This window comes from Barbus barbus (genome assembly GCF_936440315.1).
Source record: "Barbus barbus genome assembly, chromosome: 1".
NCBI classification, from domain to species: Eukaryota; Metazoa; Chordata; class Actinopteri; order Cypriniformes; family Cyprinidae; genus Barbus; species Barbus barbus.
The window spans coordinates 7,373,191-7,390,000 of NC_136729.1; the positions used below are offsets into that span (position 1 = coordinate 7,373,191).

The 16,810-nt window shown below is 40.4% G+C and overlaps 2 protein-coding genes across 2 annotated transcripts; one reads left to right on the top strand and one right to left on the bottom strand.

The window, feature by feature from the left end:
• Positions 1 to 334: 334 nt before the first annotated feature.
• LOC306880619 (LRP chaperone MESD) lies at positions 335 to 10,707 on the bottom strand. Its single transcript, XM_079434252.1, has 3 exons — positions 10,537 to 10,707; positions 9,755 to 9,987; positions 335 to 764 (listed from the first exon to the last, which is right to left on the bottom strand). The coding sequence occupies exons 1-3, from the start codon at positions 10,687 to 10,689 to the stop codon at positions 530 to 532; spliced, it is 621 nt and encodes a 206-aa protein (XP_079290378.1). The 5' UTR covers positions 10,690 to 10,707; the 3' UTR covers positions 335 to 529.
• Positions 10,708 to 12,798: 2,091 nt separating this feature from the next.
• Positions 12,799 to 16,152, top strand: LOC306882306 (talin rod domain-containing protein 1-like). Its single transcript, XM_079436844.1, has one exon. The coding sequence runs from the start codon at positions 14,118 to 14,120 to the stop codon at positions 15,180 to 15,182; it is 1,065 nt and encodes a 354-aa protein (XP_079292970.1). The 5' UTR covers positions 12,799 to 14,117; the 3' UTR covers positions 15,183 to 16,152.
• Positions 16,153 to 16,810: the final 658 nt, after the last annotated feature.

The following is a 16,810-nucleotide window of genomic DNA, read 5'->3' on the forward strand; positions in this document are numbered from 1 at the left end:
TTCACGAGACTTTGATGGACTGGAGTGGTGTGGATTACTTGTGGATTATTGTTATGTTTTTATCAGCTTTTTAAACTCATTCTTTTTTAATTGACTGCAGAGCATCGATTGGTGAGCAATGTTCAATTTCTCCAAATTTGTTCTGATGAAGAAACAAACTCTAAAATATATACAACAATTTACAATTTGGATGGCCTGAGGGTGAGCAATTTTTCAGCATATTTTCATTTTTTGGGTGAACTATTTCTTTAAGTGCTACACTTTTCTGCATTTGAAAATTTGAACATAAACACTTTGAAACCAACTGCAAATAATTCAACACATGGCAATGTAATTATAAAAGTGGTTTATTCTTTGATTCAGACTGTAAAAAAAATTAAAAGGCGAGTTACAGTAAAACAAATCAAAGAAACTGAAACAAAGATTGCTGATTTGACTCATCAACCTGTGTATCAAAGTACCTAGTAACACCTGTTAGAGAAACGCTCCTTCAGTCCCATTAAGATGCTGTGCCTTTGAGGCGCATGTATCAAAACTCCTGCTTGCTTTTATTTGCTCGGTTGGCTGCTTTCTTGTCTCCTTTCCTCTTGGTCTCATTTTGCTCGTTCCCCTTGGCATCTTTCTTGGCGGCTTTCCCAGGGTACACCTGCCCTTCTACGGTCACATCCTCACAGCGGTCCTGAGCGACCAGGAAGTCTTTAATCTCCCAGGCGTAGCTTCCATCACGCAGCATGAAGATGACACGGTTGGATCCCACCACAAATCTGATGAGAAAGATACAAACAGTGATTATAGACTGGTGACAGAGCGGGAAAGAGTATTTCAAGAGATAAAGAAGGAGAGCTTCAAAATGGAGGGTTGTGCCACACAGAATTTCTGATTCAAATAGGCCTATTTCACAACGTGACATCAGCAAGCCGGAAGTAGGGAAAACTCTTTTCCGGTAAAAGCGCTTCCAGAACAATGGCGGAGACTAAAAGTAGTCAATCTTGTAGCGTACCTTTGTGTTTCAACTCGAAGAATAAACAACCGTATTTATCGTTTCATAGTTTTCCAAATGATGAAAATAGGAAAAAGTGCTGGATTTGGGCAATACGAAGAGACGAGGGGGCGGCATTTACAGTGAGGAAGGGTAGCACTTTCGTGTGTGCTATGCACTTCATGGAGGATGAAGTCCGCGTCCATCCACAGTCCGGGCGTAAATATCTTACACCGCAGGCTGTGCCTTCCAGGTTTTCGTGGAACAACTGGGGAGACGTTAAATCACGCCAGACACGGACGGCAAAAAGAGGTGTCATTGGTGAGCAGGAGGAAGAAAATGCTGAAATGGAGAGTGTTGCTACGGCGCCGTTATTTTTATTGTTTTTTATTATTTTATTGTTTTTTATTATTTTTAAAACTGTTATTTTTGTTCTTGTCAGCCCCCGTTTATACTGCTCTCTGTGGATTAGCTCATTGGTTCTCTATAATAACGGCATGTGAGAATATTGGGGTGAATAAAGCATTTACAGTGATGTTAAAAGTCTTAAATTAAATATAATTGCATAAACCTGTAATGGTTAATTACCAGATAGAGATGTTGTTGTTTTTTTTTATCACAAATGTACTCTGATAATGAATTGTCATGACATAATATTAAAAATATATATGTTGTTTCATTTTAATTAGGTGCTCTTGATGAGGCATTGGAAAAAATAAAGGAGTTGGAGGAACTAGCGTCAAGCCTTACCATCTCTTGAGCTTTGCTGGATAGATGGTGTGTGTCTGATGAAGACTTCAGGTATTTCACGAGGTTCTCAAACAAAAACATATTTTTTGTTTTCTGGAGATCTATTGAGCCCTCTGCATCCAAGATTGTATACTGGTCCAAAGCCAAGAGGATTGGAATTTCAACTGCAGAAAAAGAGGTTGTGAAGCCAAGCCCCCAGCGCAAGATGCAGCTCATTGATTTTTTCATGTTTTGCTTGCGAGTCGCTGTCGGTCTTAGAGAGAGAGTTTTGGCTGAGATATTTCAAGTGAGCACTTCTACAGTGAGTCGCATTATAATAACATGGTCCAACTACTTATACCTTGTGTTGGGATCAATTCAAATCTGGATGACCCGGGAACAGGTGAGACGGACAATGCCTGTGAAATTTCAGCAGTACTGCCCAAATGTGAGGGTAATTATTGACTGCACAGAGTTCAGATGTGTGTGCCCAGAGGCAATTACCCTCCACTCTGAAACATTCTCAACTTACAAGAGCCACACCACCTTCAAAGCATTAATTGGAGTGGATTTACTGGAGCCAGGTGATGAGGTGATGGCAGATAAGGGCTTCCTCATTGGAAAGCTGTTGGAGGATGTTAGGGCAAAATTAATCATCCCCCCCTTCAAGCACAGTGACCAGTTTAGCAGAGAGGAAACTGAGAGAACCCAGGCCATTGCCAGACTCCGGATCCTTGTTGAACGTGCAATTAGACGTGTAAACGAGTACCACATTTGGGATTCCCCTGTTCCCCTCACTTTAGCAGGCACTGTCAATCAGATGTGGTCCTGCTGTTGCATGATGGTAAATTACCAGGGTCCTTTAGATCTTGAAGGTGAGATAAAATATTGGATAGAGTGAACATTCTGTCAGCCTGCTATTTTTCGCTCATTGCAGCCAAATCAGGTGTCCTGTGTCTTCACAACTTTCTGACATCATAACACCAGCCAGTAACATCGGCCATCACCTCCTCCTGCTCACCAGCCAGTAACATCGGCCATCACCTCCTCCTGCTCACCAGCCAGTAACATCAGCCATCACCTCCTCTTGCTCACCATGCCATCACCTCCTCTTGCTCACCATGCCATCACCTCCTCCTGCTCACCAGCCAGTAACATCGGCCATCACCTCCTCCTGCTCACCAGCCAGTAACATCGGCCATCACCTCCTCCTGCTCACCAGCCAGTAACATCAGCCATCACCTCTTCCTGCTCACCAGCCAGTAACATCAGCCATCACCTCCTCTTGCTCACCATGCCATCACCTCCTCCTGCTCACCAGCCAGTAACATCGGACATCACCTCCTCCTGCTCACCAGCCAGTAACATCGGCCATCACCTCCTCCTGCTCACCAGCCAGTAACATCGGACATCACCTCTTCCTGCTCACCAGCCAGTAACATCGGCCATCACCTCCTCCTGCTCACCAGCCAGTAACATCAGCCATCACCTCCTCTTGCTCACCATGCCATCACCTCCTCCTGCTCACCAGCCAGTAACATCGGCCATCACCTCTTCCTGCTCACCAGCCAGTAACATCGGCCATCACCTCCTCCTGCTCACCAGCCAGTAACATCAGCCATCACCTCTTCCTGCTCACCAGCCAGTAACATCAGCCATCACCTCCTCTTGCTCACCATGCCATCACCTCCTCTTGCTCACCATGCCATCACCTCCTCTTGCTCACCATGCCATCACCTCCTCCTGCTCACCAGCCAGTAACATTGGCCATCACCTCTTTCTGCTCACCAGCCAGTAACATCGGCTATCACTTCCTCCTGCTCACCAGCCAGTAACATCGGCCATCACCTCCTCCTGCTCACCAGCCAGTAACATCGGCCATCACCTCCTCCTGCTCACCAGCCAGTAACATCGGCCATCACCTCCTCCTGCTCACCAGCCAGTAACATCGGCCATCACCTCCTCCTGCTCACCAGCCAGTAACATCGGCCATCACCTCCTCCTGCTCACCAGCCAGTAACATCGGCCATCACCTCCTCCTGCTCACCAGCCAGTAACATCGGCCATCACCTCCTCCTGCTCACCAGCCAGTAACATCGGCCATCACCTCCTCCTGCTCACCAGCCAGTAAAATCGGCCATCACCTCCTCCTGCTCACCAGCCAGTAACATCGGCAATCACCTCCTCCTGCTCACCAGCCAGTAACATCGGCCATCACCTCCTCCTGCTCACCAGCCAGTAACATCGGCCATCACCTCTTCCTGCTCACCAGCCAGTAACATCGGCCATCACCTCCTCCTGCTCACCAGCCAGTAACATCGGCCATCACCTCCTCCTGCTCACCAGCCAGTAACATCGGCCATCACCTCCTCCTGCTCACCAGCCAGTAAAATCGGCCATCACCTCCTCCTGCTCACCAGCCAGTAACATCGGCCATCACCTCCACCTGCTCACCAGCCAGTAACATCGGCAATCACCTCCTCCTGCTCACCAGCCAGTAACATCGGCCATCACCTCCTCCTGCTCACCAGCCAGTAACATCAGCCATCACCTCTTCCTGCTCACCAGCCAGTAACATCGGCCATCACCTCCTCCTGCTCACCAGCCAGTAACATCGGCCATCACCTCCTCCTGCTCACCAGCCAGTAACATCGGCCATCACCTCCTCCTGCTCACCAGCCAGTAACATCAGCCATCACCTCCTCCTGCTCACCAGCCAGTAACATCGGCCATCACCTCCTCCTGCTCACCAGCCAGTAACATCGGCCATCACCTCCTCCTGCTCACCAGCCAGTAAAATCGGCCATCACCTCCTCCTGCTCACCAGCCAGTAACATCGGCCATCACCTCCTCCTGCTCACCAGCCAGTAACATCGATCATCACAAGATCAGGTACAGACTCTTCACTACATAAGTTCAGCAGTTTAGCATCTTAATGTACTTGTGTACTTTAAACAAAATAAATATAAAATGTGTAACTGTAGCAACTTTTCTGATCTCATGAACAGTGAAAAAAAAATGTATCTTAAGAATCTTAAGTCAACCTCATCCCTAGCAAGGGTAAGTAATTTCTCTAATTGTCATTTTCTGTTTATCTAGTATTTTTGTCAGTCTTATTTGTTATGGCCAAGTATTAAGTAGCATTAATAGATCACCTACACACATTTTATAACAGACATTATCTTTGTTTCATATAACAGAAGCAGGTTCTCCTAACCTAGCCTACTTTGTGACACTGTGGTGTATCTTCTGGTAAGTTGGATGTTTTGTTACCCATTTCAGACAGAATTTTAAGTTACATTGTTTATGTCATTTGAAACAGAAAAAGGTAAATTTTTTGCTGCATTAAATGCTGGAAATTAAGATTTATTTTTTATTTTTTTTTAAAAAACAAAATGATTTCATTCAATTTTTAACACAAATTAACTCTCCTTTAACCTAACTCTCTTGCAACAGAATCTTTCAGTTTTTAACACATTGAGCTGGACTGTCATTGACTCATCTTTCCAGCTTGGGAAAAGTAAGTTTCAGCAACATATTTTCAATGTTCTTCAATCTTTATCATAAATCTTACTCTAAATTGAATGTTATAAAAAAATCCTAAAGTCTACTGCAGTTAAACCTTAAATGAACTATGAATGACTAATGTTTTTTTTCTTGCAAACTAAATAACTATATAACGGTGAATAATAGAAACATCATTGGTTAGGCAGCACTTCCTGCCTATTTTCTCCCTAGCAAAACGTGAATGTATGTGCCAAAGTAGAATTCATCAGCTTTAGCCTTGATTTCTTGGATAAGATCATCATCTCTCTATACTCTCTCCACAGTGAAGTCACCCCTGGTATTTGTCACCAGATCACACCAAGCTAAGCCAGTGACCATCAGCTGACCCTGGACTTGCCAGAGGTAGGTGTGTGATTTCCTTAGTTTGGCTTGGCCCCCAACAAACTCAGTGTGTGATGCTGCTCCTATGTCTTTCACATCAGGGCACTTTACTTCTACCAGGCCATAGGGAGGGTCTTCATTTGGGTCAACCACCTTGCCATCTGGACTAGCACCAAGGTGTGGAGCTTCAGGGTGGATGATGAGACCGCATGGAAGTACATTAACACTGAAAGTCTCAGCATAGCGGCGAAGAACCTCTGGCTCAAGTCCAACTCCTCTACGCATTGCTTTGGTCTGGGGCGCACCTTTAATGATCCGGCCAGAAAGTGTTTTTGCAGTGGATTCTGACCTCACATGAGCTGCTTCATAGAACTTGCTTGCTGTAAGTCGGAGGCGACGCATGCTGAACCAGAGTGGGCTTTTGGATTGATTCCGTGTTCCCGCCTCAATGATCCCTGACATTTGAGGTGTCACCTCCAGGCTCTGCATATGCATGAGTTCAGCCCAGCTGCCAGGGACAAAATTATATTGTGGAAGTGTGTATTGTGGGACAGGTAATGGGGGGAATTCTGGTGCATTTGGATGGGCAAGCAAATCCGTTGGCAGCACAACAGGACACTGGTAAGAAAGCAGTGAACCTTTTGGGACCTCTCCAAATTTTGATGACACCATGGTTACAGCAGACATCCCATCAACAATCTTTGCTATGAGGGGTTGAGGTCGAAGTGAAATGAGAGATGCTGCTCCAGCAATCACATCATTATCAGGCAAAGGTCCTAAAACAAAATGTTTATGTCTCACTGTGTTAATTGTTAACCCTTTCGGAAATGTATTTTATGAGTATTTGGAGATTACCTCCATATGCTTTGTACAGGGTTGATTGCACACTGCTCCTACCAGAGGCTTTTGGCTTGCGCACCACAAGCTCATCCACTGGTTCTGGAGTTATGCCCTGACAAAACATTTATTATATATATATATTGTACAGGATTGTAGTCTGATTTGCACATTATGCACTTAAAATTTATACATGTATGTATATATATACATATATATCATCCAGCATTGACTGCAAACTACCTCTTCGGATAGTCTGATATAAGGACTGTTCTCCCTACTGACAAGCACTTCTTGCACTACACACATATCTGCACAGTTTTGTTTTTATTTAACTGATTTGCACTCTATCTATTCTGCCATGCGCCTTATGCCACTTTATCTATTTCTTTATTTTTCTAAAATGTCCTCATTTCTATAGCTGTATAGTTGTATGTACATATGTTTAAACTGTATTTATCTGTATTTGAACGTGTTTAATGTTAACTGTATGCACCAAGGGTCTGAGAGTAACACAATTTCAATTCTCTGTATGTATGCGCCGTACATGTGGAAGAATTGACAATAAAGCAGACTTGACTTGATATATAATATTTATTTATTAATGCTGACTTATTACTGCTTTATTTGTTATCTGTTGTCAAATAAAAACTGTTTGAATGATCAGTAGTTTTCTTATTCATTTTACCTGGGTGCGGAGCCTATGCCAGGCCTGCTGCTTGCTTGTGGATGCAAGGGCAGCTGGAACATTCTTGGTGCCTAGCGCACTAAAATGTGCTGTCTGGTAGAGTCATAATACATACCTTGGTAATCAAAAACAAATTGTTCATAAAAAAATGTATAACCTTTGTCCAGTTTTGATTGCCTCACATCTCCCTGCAATCTATCAACAACACGGACAACATCTGCAATTCTTAGTGTTGGTAAACTGATTAATGACTGTGAGAAAACGAGTTCACACTCCATTATGGCAATGAATGAATGAATGAATGAAACGATTGTAACGGGCAGAGGCGCGACCGGAAGTACCGCTTCCCTACTTCCGTTCTCGGCCGCCATATTGTGAAATAGGCCTATTGGGAAGTCGTGGCCTAATGGTTAGAGAGTCGGACTTGTAATCCAAAGGTTGCGGGTTCGAGTCTCCGGCCGGCAGGGATTGTAGGTGGGGGGAGTGAATGTACAGTGCTCTCTCCACCCTCAATACCACGACTGAGGTGCCCTTGAACAAGGCACCGAACCCCCAACTGCTCCCCGGGCGCCGCAGCATAAATGGCTGCCCACTGCTCCGGGTGTGTGTTCACGGTGTGTGTGTGTTCACTGCTGTGTGTGTGCACGTTGGATGGGTTAAATGCAGAGCATGAATTCCGAGTATGGGTCACCATACTTGGCTGAATGTCACTGCACTTAAATGTGCACAAATTAAATACATAATTCGTTTCTAGCATCACAGCATTCTATGGGCTCTTAAAAAAAAAAAAAACTCTCCTAAAACACTTTCACTTTTGCAATTTCACTTTTCCCCCTTGAACCATTAAGAATGTCATTTTTACCACATCTCACAATCTATGTTGGAAATTAAATTCAATCAAAATAAATATATATATATATTTTTTTAATATAAATTGACTGACTCCTTTGTCCTTCTAAGCATAATTTGCCAAGCTTTTTATGCACACAAAACACACACAAATAATTTTAGACTTGATTGGAAATGTGAATTTGAAATTAAAATATTTTAATAAAATAAAATAAGCCAGTAAAAATATTTTGTTCTCAAATTATTTTTCTATTTTTTCCACTTCACATGTTTAACATTTCATATTAAACATGCTCTTCAGTGACTGTTATCTGCTTTGTTAAAATAAGTATGCTAACTTCTGGGGGGAAAACATTAAGAGGACAAATAAAAAGGATACTATAGTAGTTTTTATTAATATTTTGATTCTGATATTTTCTGTTTTCATTAAAATTTTAGTTAAAGTTTTAGTAATTTTGTACATGTTTTTGTAATTTTTTGTAGATTTTAGGATTTTTCTTTTTATAGATGTGTCTTTTATTTTTATACATTTTTATTTAGTACTTAAAGTTAAGCTAAAAACACTGCCTTGACAACTAACTAAAATAAAGTTTTTTTATATTTTATTTTATTTCAGTTAATGTTTAGTTTTATTTCAAGTATGAAAAAATATAAATAATAAATTTTCATGTTTATTTCACTTCTTGTTTGGATTATCACAGGTTTAATAATGTAACAATCGTTTATGCTGATAAATAAAATCCAAACATAAAAGGCATTTATAAAATTAAGATGAAAAAAATGATCAATGCATGGTATAAAGTTTTAGTCCTGGTATAACATAAATAAAAGGCAGAGATTTGTTTAAAAAATAATCTTTGTTTTAATTAACCAGTGTTGGGATCAAACACTTAATCATAAACAGCTGTATTTACACTGCAATAAAATCACATTCTTGTTTTCCTTTTAATATATTTAAATATCTTTGAAACAAGATAAATTTACTACAAGATCAATTTTAGACATTAAGACTCAGATTTTTAGATTCTAAAAAATGTATTTAAAAGTAAGTGAAAATATCTGCCAGTGCAGTATGACAAAATACACTTATATTAAAGACTGATTCTCTGGAAAAAAGACAATCAGTGCAGCTTCTTAAGTAAATGCATCTCTTGACTTTTTAGATATTTTAACAGGAAAACAGGTAAATAAGATTAATTGTAAACATATTAAGAGTTGCTGTATAGTTACTGCACAACAAAATGAAGACGTGAAATGCAGCGTAGGGATTCCAGAAGCTTCAAATCAATCTGTGAATTATGCTGAATCAGTTCATTAAAATGAACTTTCTAAACAAAACTTTCCAAGGCTTTACGTTCAAATGGTTTGCACAGTTTTACTGAACTAAATCAACACAGAACTGATCGGAGCTGAATAATGCCACTATTGTATTTTCAGAGCTGCTTTACAGCAGAATTTGAATTTATCTCATATTTGATGTTTGCATCATTAATTATGTTATTTATCTGTGTATTACGGTACTTTGAAACAATATGTGTTGTATATAGCGCTACAGAAATTAAGGTGACTATCGTCCTACTGCTGAAGCCACTTGGATGAGAGACAAAACAGATTTTAAACTGTTTTGGAAAACTTTTGGTCCAGTTGGCAATGAACAAGCTCTATCTGAGATTCTATGATGATCTAGATCTACACGTCACACAGGTATGAGCCTATAATCTAAATGCTTTGACTGTGTAGTTCAATATCCTTATCAAACATCTGCATAGTAATATGGTTGTTACCTCTGAACATCAAAGTTGGCATTGAAGAGGCTTCCCTGCCACAGGGTGGTGACCTCCTCCGTCTCCTTCTCTGTGGGGTTTCCTGACACGGAGGCAAACACCATCAGGGTCCTTCCCTTCTTAGACATCTTCAGGAGGTCCTCTGGTTTGGACGCATCTATTTTTGAGAAGTCGATGGGTGGAGGAGACCGCTTGTGCTCGGGTAAATCACCCTCCTCGATCTCATCATCTTTCTGTCATAAATAAAAAGATGTCAATCACTGATGAACGAAAATATATTTTCAAGATGTGAGGCCAAAAGTTAAATTGCTGGTAGACAGTTACTTTTACTTTACTTTACTTTTGTCATTTAGCAGACGCTTTTGTCCAAAGTGACTTAGTTGGCAATATAAACTATATATTTTCAACTTACTATTGCTGGATGCCATGCAAGAAGGGAAAAATGCAATATTTTTTATTTTTAATGAATTTGATTTATTTTAAATTTTTTATATTTTATACTTCACACCTTTACATTTTATGATTCATATTCAAATATTTAATTATAGGGTTACTTATAATATGGATTATTGTTAATGCATCGTTCAGCGTCGATTCTAAATGCAAATATATGCAGGTAATATCTCAATAGCTTTAACTTTCACATAATCTCTGTATACTTTAATACTTTTTAAATGGCTGTGACACTATCTGGCTAATTTCTGTGATCCGTGTTGTTTCAAAGACAACCTTTGACTCAAGGAGAGGCACATGACTGAATGATTGCAGCAGTTCGTTCATACCTCCCACTCCTCCAGCAGTCTGGCCATATCCGCATCATTATAATCCCTTATGTCTTTCTTCTTCTTTGGTTTAGTGTCTGTGCAATGAACCGATATGAATAATATGAGAAAAAACAATACTGATACAGTCCTGCAAGTGACGGAAGACGCCATCTTTAAACCTGGAGCTCGCTGATTGGTTGAAACCTTTCCGCTAGTCATGGGTTTAAGGAAGGGGGCGTGTCGACGTATCTCGTGTCTTACTGTTGAGAGTTTTTACATTTATTTGTTGCACAAAGAATATAACAAAATTACAATCTATTAAATAATTGCATTACGATAATAAAACACAAAGATTAATAATATGAATATGATGCATCAAATGTAAAATACATTAGGAAGAGTCTCTGATGCGATGCTTGTTTGTGATTATTTCATACCTTTCCTTCCCCCTCCTCAAAAACTTTATGTGCATTAGCCTGAGTACACGAACGAATAAAAGAAGAAACAAATATTAATGAGTGTGCATGGTAAATAATGAGCTGAAATAAAATAAACATCACATTTGAAATCTTTTTAGTTGTGCATCTTTGAAATAGTTGTAATGCATATCTTGAGGTCAGTATAATTAGTAGATTAAACTTAGGCTATATAATAAAATAATAGCATGCACTAAAATGACTATTTTTGAAAACTGTTTTAAATGATCTACAATTAATTAACATTTAAAAACAAAGCTATAAAGACTTTGTATAGAGTGAGAGTGTAATATTTTTGTAATGCATTTTATACAATATATAATTGTATTTATTTATGGTATCGTTACATAATAAATGTTCAATATTTGCAAAAGTGCATGCATTATAGCTAGACTCCCTTGATACCAAATATAAGGTAACACAATATAATAATATCATTACTTGATGTTTTTCCAGCTCTGCACAGACAGTGCTTGTTCATGGGACGCATATGAAGTGTGAGGCTCATTCAACAGAATCGGAACGGTTTCCTCTCAGGACACCCCACCCAATGGCACAGTGCCCTGTGCAGCTGTACAACTGGCATGCAGTATTCACAGCCCCAGTTCACATCTAACACACTACGTGCACATGCTTTGTGTAATCCAGTAGCTTTATTCTGCTGGAATTTAATAAGGAATCAGACCAAACAAAGTGCATCAGGGATCACTGAATATGAAGAACATCTGTTGTTTGACACTGATGGAGTAAAGCAATGCATCATTGTAGAATGTAATGTTAAGGGTTAAAGATAAGCTTAAGTGTTTTATATGAAATCTTCATAGTATGTCTGCAAGTCCTAATAATGCAATATTTAGATTGTCATCATATATGACCCTTTAAGTTGCTGAAAGCCCTTCCCATGTCCAAAGAGGCGGGTTTTGGGTGCAGCAGCCCCACCCTGTTGATTCTGATTGGCTCCTTCGCTCTCCCAACATCTCTTGTTGTCCAATGAAAAGTACTCTACTGCATTTACGTCATCGTATTTGCAGCGGTGAGTCGGTTTTCCCTTCCCAAGATGAGTCAGCTGTTTTGAGGCCAGTTTGATATTTTTATCAGCGCGGTAGGGTGATTTATTTATTTTTTAACTATTATTTCCATTAGCGTTATAAAGACCCCTCTCCACAAGTATGTATACTTCCATTATTTACAAGTGAACTCCTCCAAAAGAGGACGAGTGAAAGCTAATCAAATAAATATTTGACAACAAAATTATGTTTGTTGGATCGTGTCATTTCAAATGCCTGTTCAGGACCAAACCTACACAAATTAAAAATAAATACATAAAAAACGTGATGTATATTTGCACGAAACGATATAAATGAATTATAAATAAATAATGTGGAGCGCAATATTTTTTTTTCTGTACTTTTAGCTTGAATTTATGTATTATTTACTAAGCAATTATGTATTTTATTTATATAATGAAATATAGGCTACTTTAAATAATAGATAAATAATTAAACAAACGACACAATGGAGCAACACATTTTAATTTTCTCACAATTGAACCCTTTATTCACAATTTATTTTTATTAATTTGCTAATGTATTTATTAATGTAATTGCAATGATCAATTCTTCCATAATTCTCCTTATATATATATAATTCAATATAAATATAATAGTGTAAATATATATTTATAATATTAATTGTAAATATAATGATATATACCTCAAACAGCACAAAATGTGACAGAGAGAAAAAACATAATAATGCCGCCGGCGTTCCCGCTAAACTGAGCAATAATTCGCTCTATGCCGCTCTGAATGCGAAGATTGTGAAAGTAGTAAATACCCACACGCGAGAGAACCTGTTGGATCCACAGGGAAGCAAAACATCAGGAACAAGACACAACTAAACAAAAGAAAAGGGGAAACACAAGGAACTTCTCTTTGGGTGTAACTTTTGCCCTCAGACCGGTAGTTGAGTCGGGGGCCTCGGGAAACGATGACAGGGTGAGGAATGAACGCGACTGACGCTGCCTCAGAAAACTAAGCGTGTCGTTTGAGCGGCTGGTGACTTAAAAGGAGGGATTTCGTCTCGCTGACCAGGAATAATGGTTGTGGAGGGTCAATAATGCCAGAGTTTGCGGGAAGCTAACAGGCTATTCAGCCACACCCTCCCGCCGCTTCCTGATACGCAAGATGTAGCGGGAGACTACAACCGACGCGCGCGAGAGTCACGGAGTTCGTTATCGTCGCGGAAACCGCGTTAAAACTTTCAGCCGAGCTTTTAAAGAATGGCAAGCAAAAGCGAAACTATCTGCCACTGGACAACCGGTGCTTTCCTGCTGGAGAGGGCGTATGGACAATAGATATGCATAAGGAACTGAGTTTGCCCGCAGAACTTGGATTGTGTACGAAAAAGAAACGGCTGAAAGTCGTTCGGGAACGTTTTATGAGTTTCCGGGGTGTCCTGGGATGATGGTGCAGTGGCGGCGGGGCGCCTGCGCGTCTCCCGCTTCGGTCAATATATCAGGAGCACTACTATTCGGAGTAGTGTGCATGACAGAAGAAAACCTGAAATGACAGATTCCACAGCAAAAGTAGCGATTCTGGAAGTCAACCTGCACTTTGCCTTCGTCTGGGCATCTTCTTGTACATGGCACTGCAGAAGCCTGTAGAAAAGTGTTTTTGGTTTCTTTGCATTGTTGGAGAGACATTGACAACCTGTGAAACTGATCAGACTGTAGCCTACCTTATCGGAGGTAGCTGTGATTCTATTCTATGTTTGTTATTACGCACACCTGAAATCTGATTATTTAAACATCGGGCAGTTCATTTGAAGGCATATTTAATTACAGCTCTCATCAGCTCTTTTGTTGTATTTAAAAAAAAAAAAAATCTAATATTTTTCTAAAGTACTTCCCTTATTGGTGCATGGAGTGAAGTTTCATATTATTTTGAGTTTTCAAAGCTGAGTGGACTTTTTCTGAAGGACTTTATTGGCCAGTTTCACTCTCCCTGAGAAGGTGCGGGAATCTTTTTTTTTTTAACTGAAGAAAATTACATAAATCACATCTTCGCACAAGAGAACGTATGTTGTGATCTTTATTTTGAACATTAGCGCGACCACACTACTATGGCTAGTAGTGGCTCGGGAAAATCAGATAGTGAGGTTTCTACCAACATCCTTTGCGGAAGCTTGCAACAAAGGAAAAGACTTTCATCCATCTGTGACGCATGCAAGAGCAAAATGCAGCTGGTGGCGGAGCTGCTCCTGCTGTCCAGCGAGACCAGGCCGGTGGTGAACACCGACGGGATGCCCGTAGCGGAGACATTCGAGAAATGTCGCGACACAGTGATCGCGCGAACCAAGGAGCTGTCGATCGTCGTTCACGATATCCAGAGCCAGCTCAACATGGGGAAGTTCGTGGAAGTCGGGGACAGACTGGTCATGATGGGGGACCTAGTGGTCTCGCTGACCGAGTATTCGGCGCACGCCGCTTACCTGGCGGCCGTGGAGATCCCGGGTTCCCAGGCTGCCGTTTCTGGCCTGGTTGACCGCTACAAAGTCACCCGATGCCGTCAAGAAGTGGAGCATACATGCAACGTTCTCCGCTTAACGCCTCTGGTCGACCTGACTCCGCAGCTCCTTCTGGAAGTCTCGCAGAACATCCTGAAGAACCTCACCACGCTTACGGACGCCTCCTCTCTGGCCAGTGATAAATCCAAGGACAAGTTCGCCAAGGAGCAGTTCAAAGTCAGCGTCAAGTGTATGAGCACGAGCGCCACGGCTCTTTTGGCATGCGTACGCGAGTTAAAGGCCTGCCCGAGCGATCTGACCCGCAACCGCTGCGTTCTCTTCAGCGGGCCGCTCGTGCAGATCGTGCATGCCTTGGTAGGTTTTGCCACCGAGCCGCAGTTCCTCGGCAAAGCCGCAACCATCCCCCCCGAGGGCAAAGGGGTGCAGACGGCCGTTCTGGGCGGCGCCATGAGCGTGGTTTCGGCCTGCGTGCTCCTGACCCAGGGCCTCAGGGATATTTTCCAGCATCCTGAGAGCAGCTCCCAGATGCCCATCTATCGGGAGCGGCTGCGAAACTCTGCATGCGCCGTCTCGGACGGATGCACACTCCTGTCTCAGGCACTAAGGGAACGATCCTCACCTAGAACTTTACCGCCAGTTAACTCTCATTCTGTGAATTAAAACTCCTCCCTGGCACGTTATTTTGAAGTACCAAAGAATATCTAATCAGGTTTAACCCCGCATATGCTCTTAAAAATAAAGGTTCCGTAAGGTTGATGATACACGGGGCCACTTTTTGAGCAATGTTGCCGTCAACAGGCAACCAGGTGAGACACAGGGCCCACGACTGATCTAAAGTATCCAGATCATTTGTTACCTATTCTCAAAAAAACGTGGCCAGCAAAATTGCTCAAAAAGTTGCCCTGTGTATCATCACAGCCTAAAGGGTTTTCACAAGCGATTCCATTGAAGAATCATTTTGAGTTCCAAAAAAGAACCTTGCAGAGAACAGTTCTTAAAAGAACCATTATCTAAATAACCTTTTCTGCATTTGAAAGGTTCCGTGGATGTTAAAGATTCTTTGTGGAACCGTCAATCTCAATTAAGAACCTTTATTTTTGAAGAGTGTAGTATGATTAAATGTAGTAATTAAAACATTTCAATTTACTTTTCATGGCATTTGGCTTTACTCAAGCTCACATTTGTAGGTTTTTCTCGACCTGGATGTGATTGGGGAAGAAGTAGCTTTTACTAAAACTGACAACTTTTGCAAAATCTGTGTTGAGAATATAATATGGCCAAAAGTGGTCATTACAACAGAAGCCTTAAAATGAAACTGAGAGTCTTTACCTCAGTGTTCAGCTGAATGGATGTCATTGAGATTTGTAGAAATCATCAGCATAATAATGTTCGTATTCCTTGTGTGAATTTGTAACGAGTAAAAGCTGCTGTGAGTGTGTGCCATAGGTTTTACACTATTTACCAGACTTACAATTATATTTTAATGTGCTGTGTTTTTTCCCTTTGCCCACCCCCTCATTTTTTATCATGCATGTACTGGAGTATTTATTTCAAGTAATTAAAAATGTTGTTTCTCATAACTATTATTGTGTGACATCTCAGTCAAAAGATTAAAATGCTTGATTATTTTAAATCTACGAAAGAGACCAAAAGTTTTCACTGGATGAGCGAAACGTCAAAATATGTGCTCAGAGCAAATGAATCTTTAGATTTATCATAAATAATGCATCCTGGCATTAGAAACAAGAGAAAATCTGACGTTTATTTAGTCGTTTTTGTGAAAGAAACTCAAATTTTAGCGAAGCATTTGATTTTGTCAAACAATTTCGGTTTTTCTTTCACTAAACAGGTCGATAGAAGTTAAACTAATAATCCTGATGCCTTTGAAGGGCATTTTTATGCAGAAGCTTCTTTAATATATATATATATATATATATATATACACAGCAATATTGTGCTCAGATTTGTTTCTTATACCTATCTACTGTTAATTTGTTTATCTACTGTGGATTTTTGCATTATTTTGTAATTCAAAACAAAGTTATATATGCTTTATAAAGTAAATCAAAAAGGTTATTACATATATAGAATTTATATAGTAAAATATAATTAAAAATGATGAAATAGTAATATACTTATACAGTCATTATCTTACAATATTTTAAACTTAAACCTGATTTAAAGAGAATTGCAGGGAATTACAATAGTGAGAATTTGGGCCTTTTGTGCTTAATTGCGATCTAAAAAAATAATGTCAAAATATTTATATCACATGTTTTTGTGATACT

Bases quoted from the DNA above. Each gene is read 5' to 3' on its own strand.
- LOC306880619 (XM_079434252.1), bottom strand. From the start codon at position 10,689: ATGGCGTCTTCCGTCACTTGCAGGACTGTATCAGTATTGTTTTTTCTC. The intron at 9,988-10,536 runs GTATGAACGAAC...TATTTATGACAG, and splicing joins GACTGCTGGAGGAGTGGGAG to AAAGATGATGAGATCGAGGA. The intron at 765-9,754 runs GTAACAACCATA...CTTTCTCATCAG, and splicing joins GCCAACTTTGATGTTCAGAG to ATTTGTGGTGGGATCCAACC.
- LOC306882306 (XM_079436844.1), top strand. From the start codon at position 14,118: ATGGCTAGTAGTGGCTCGGGAAAATCAGATAGTGAGGTTTCTACCAAC.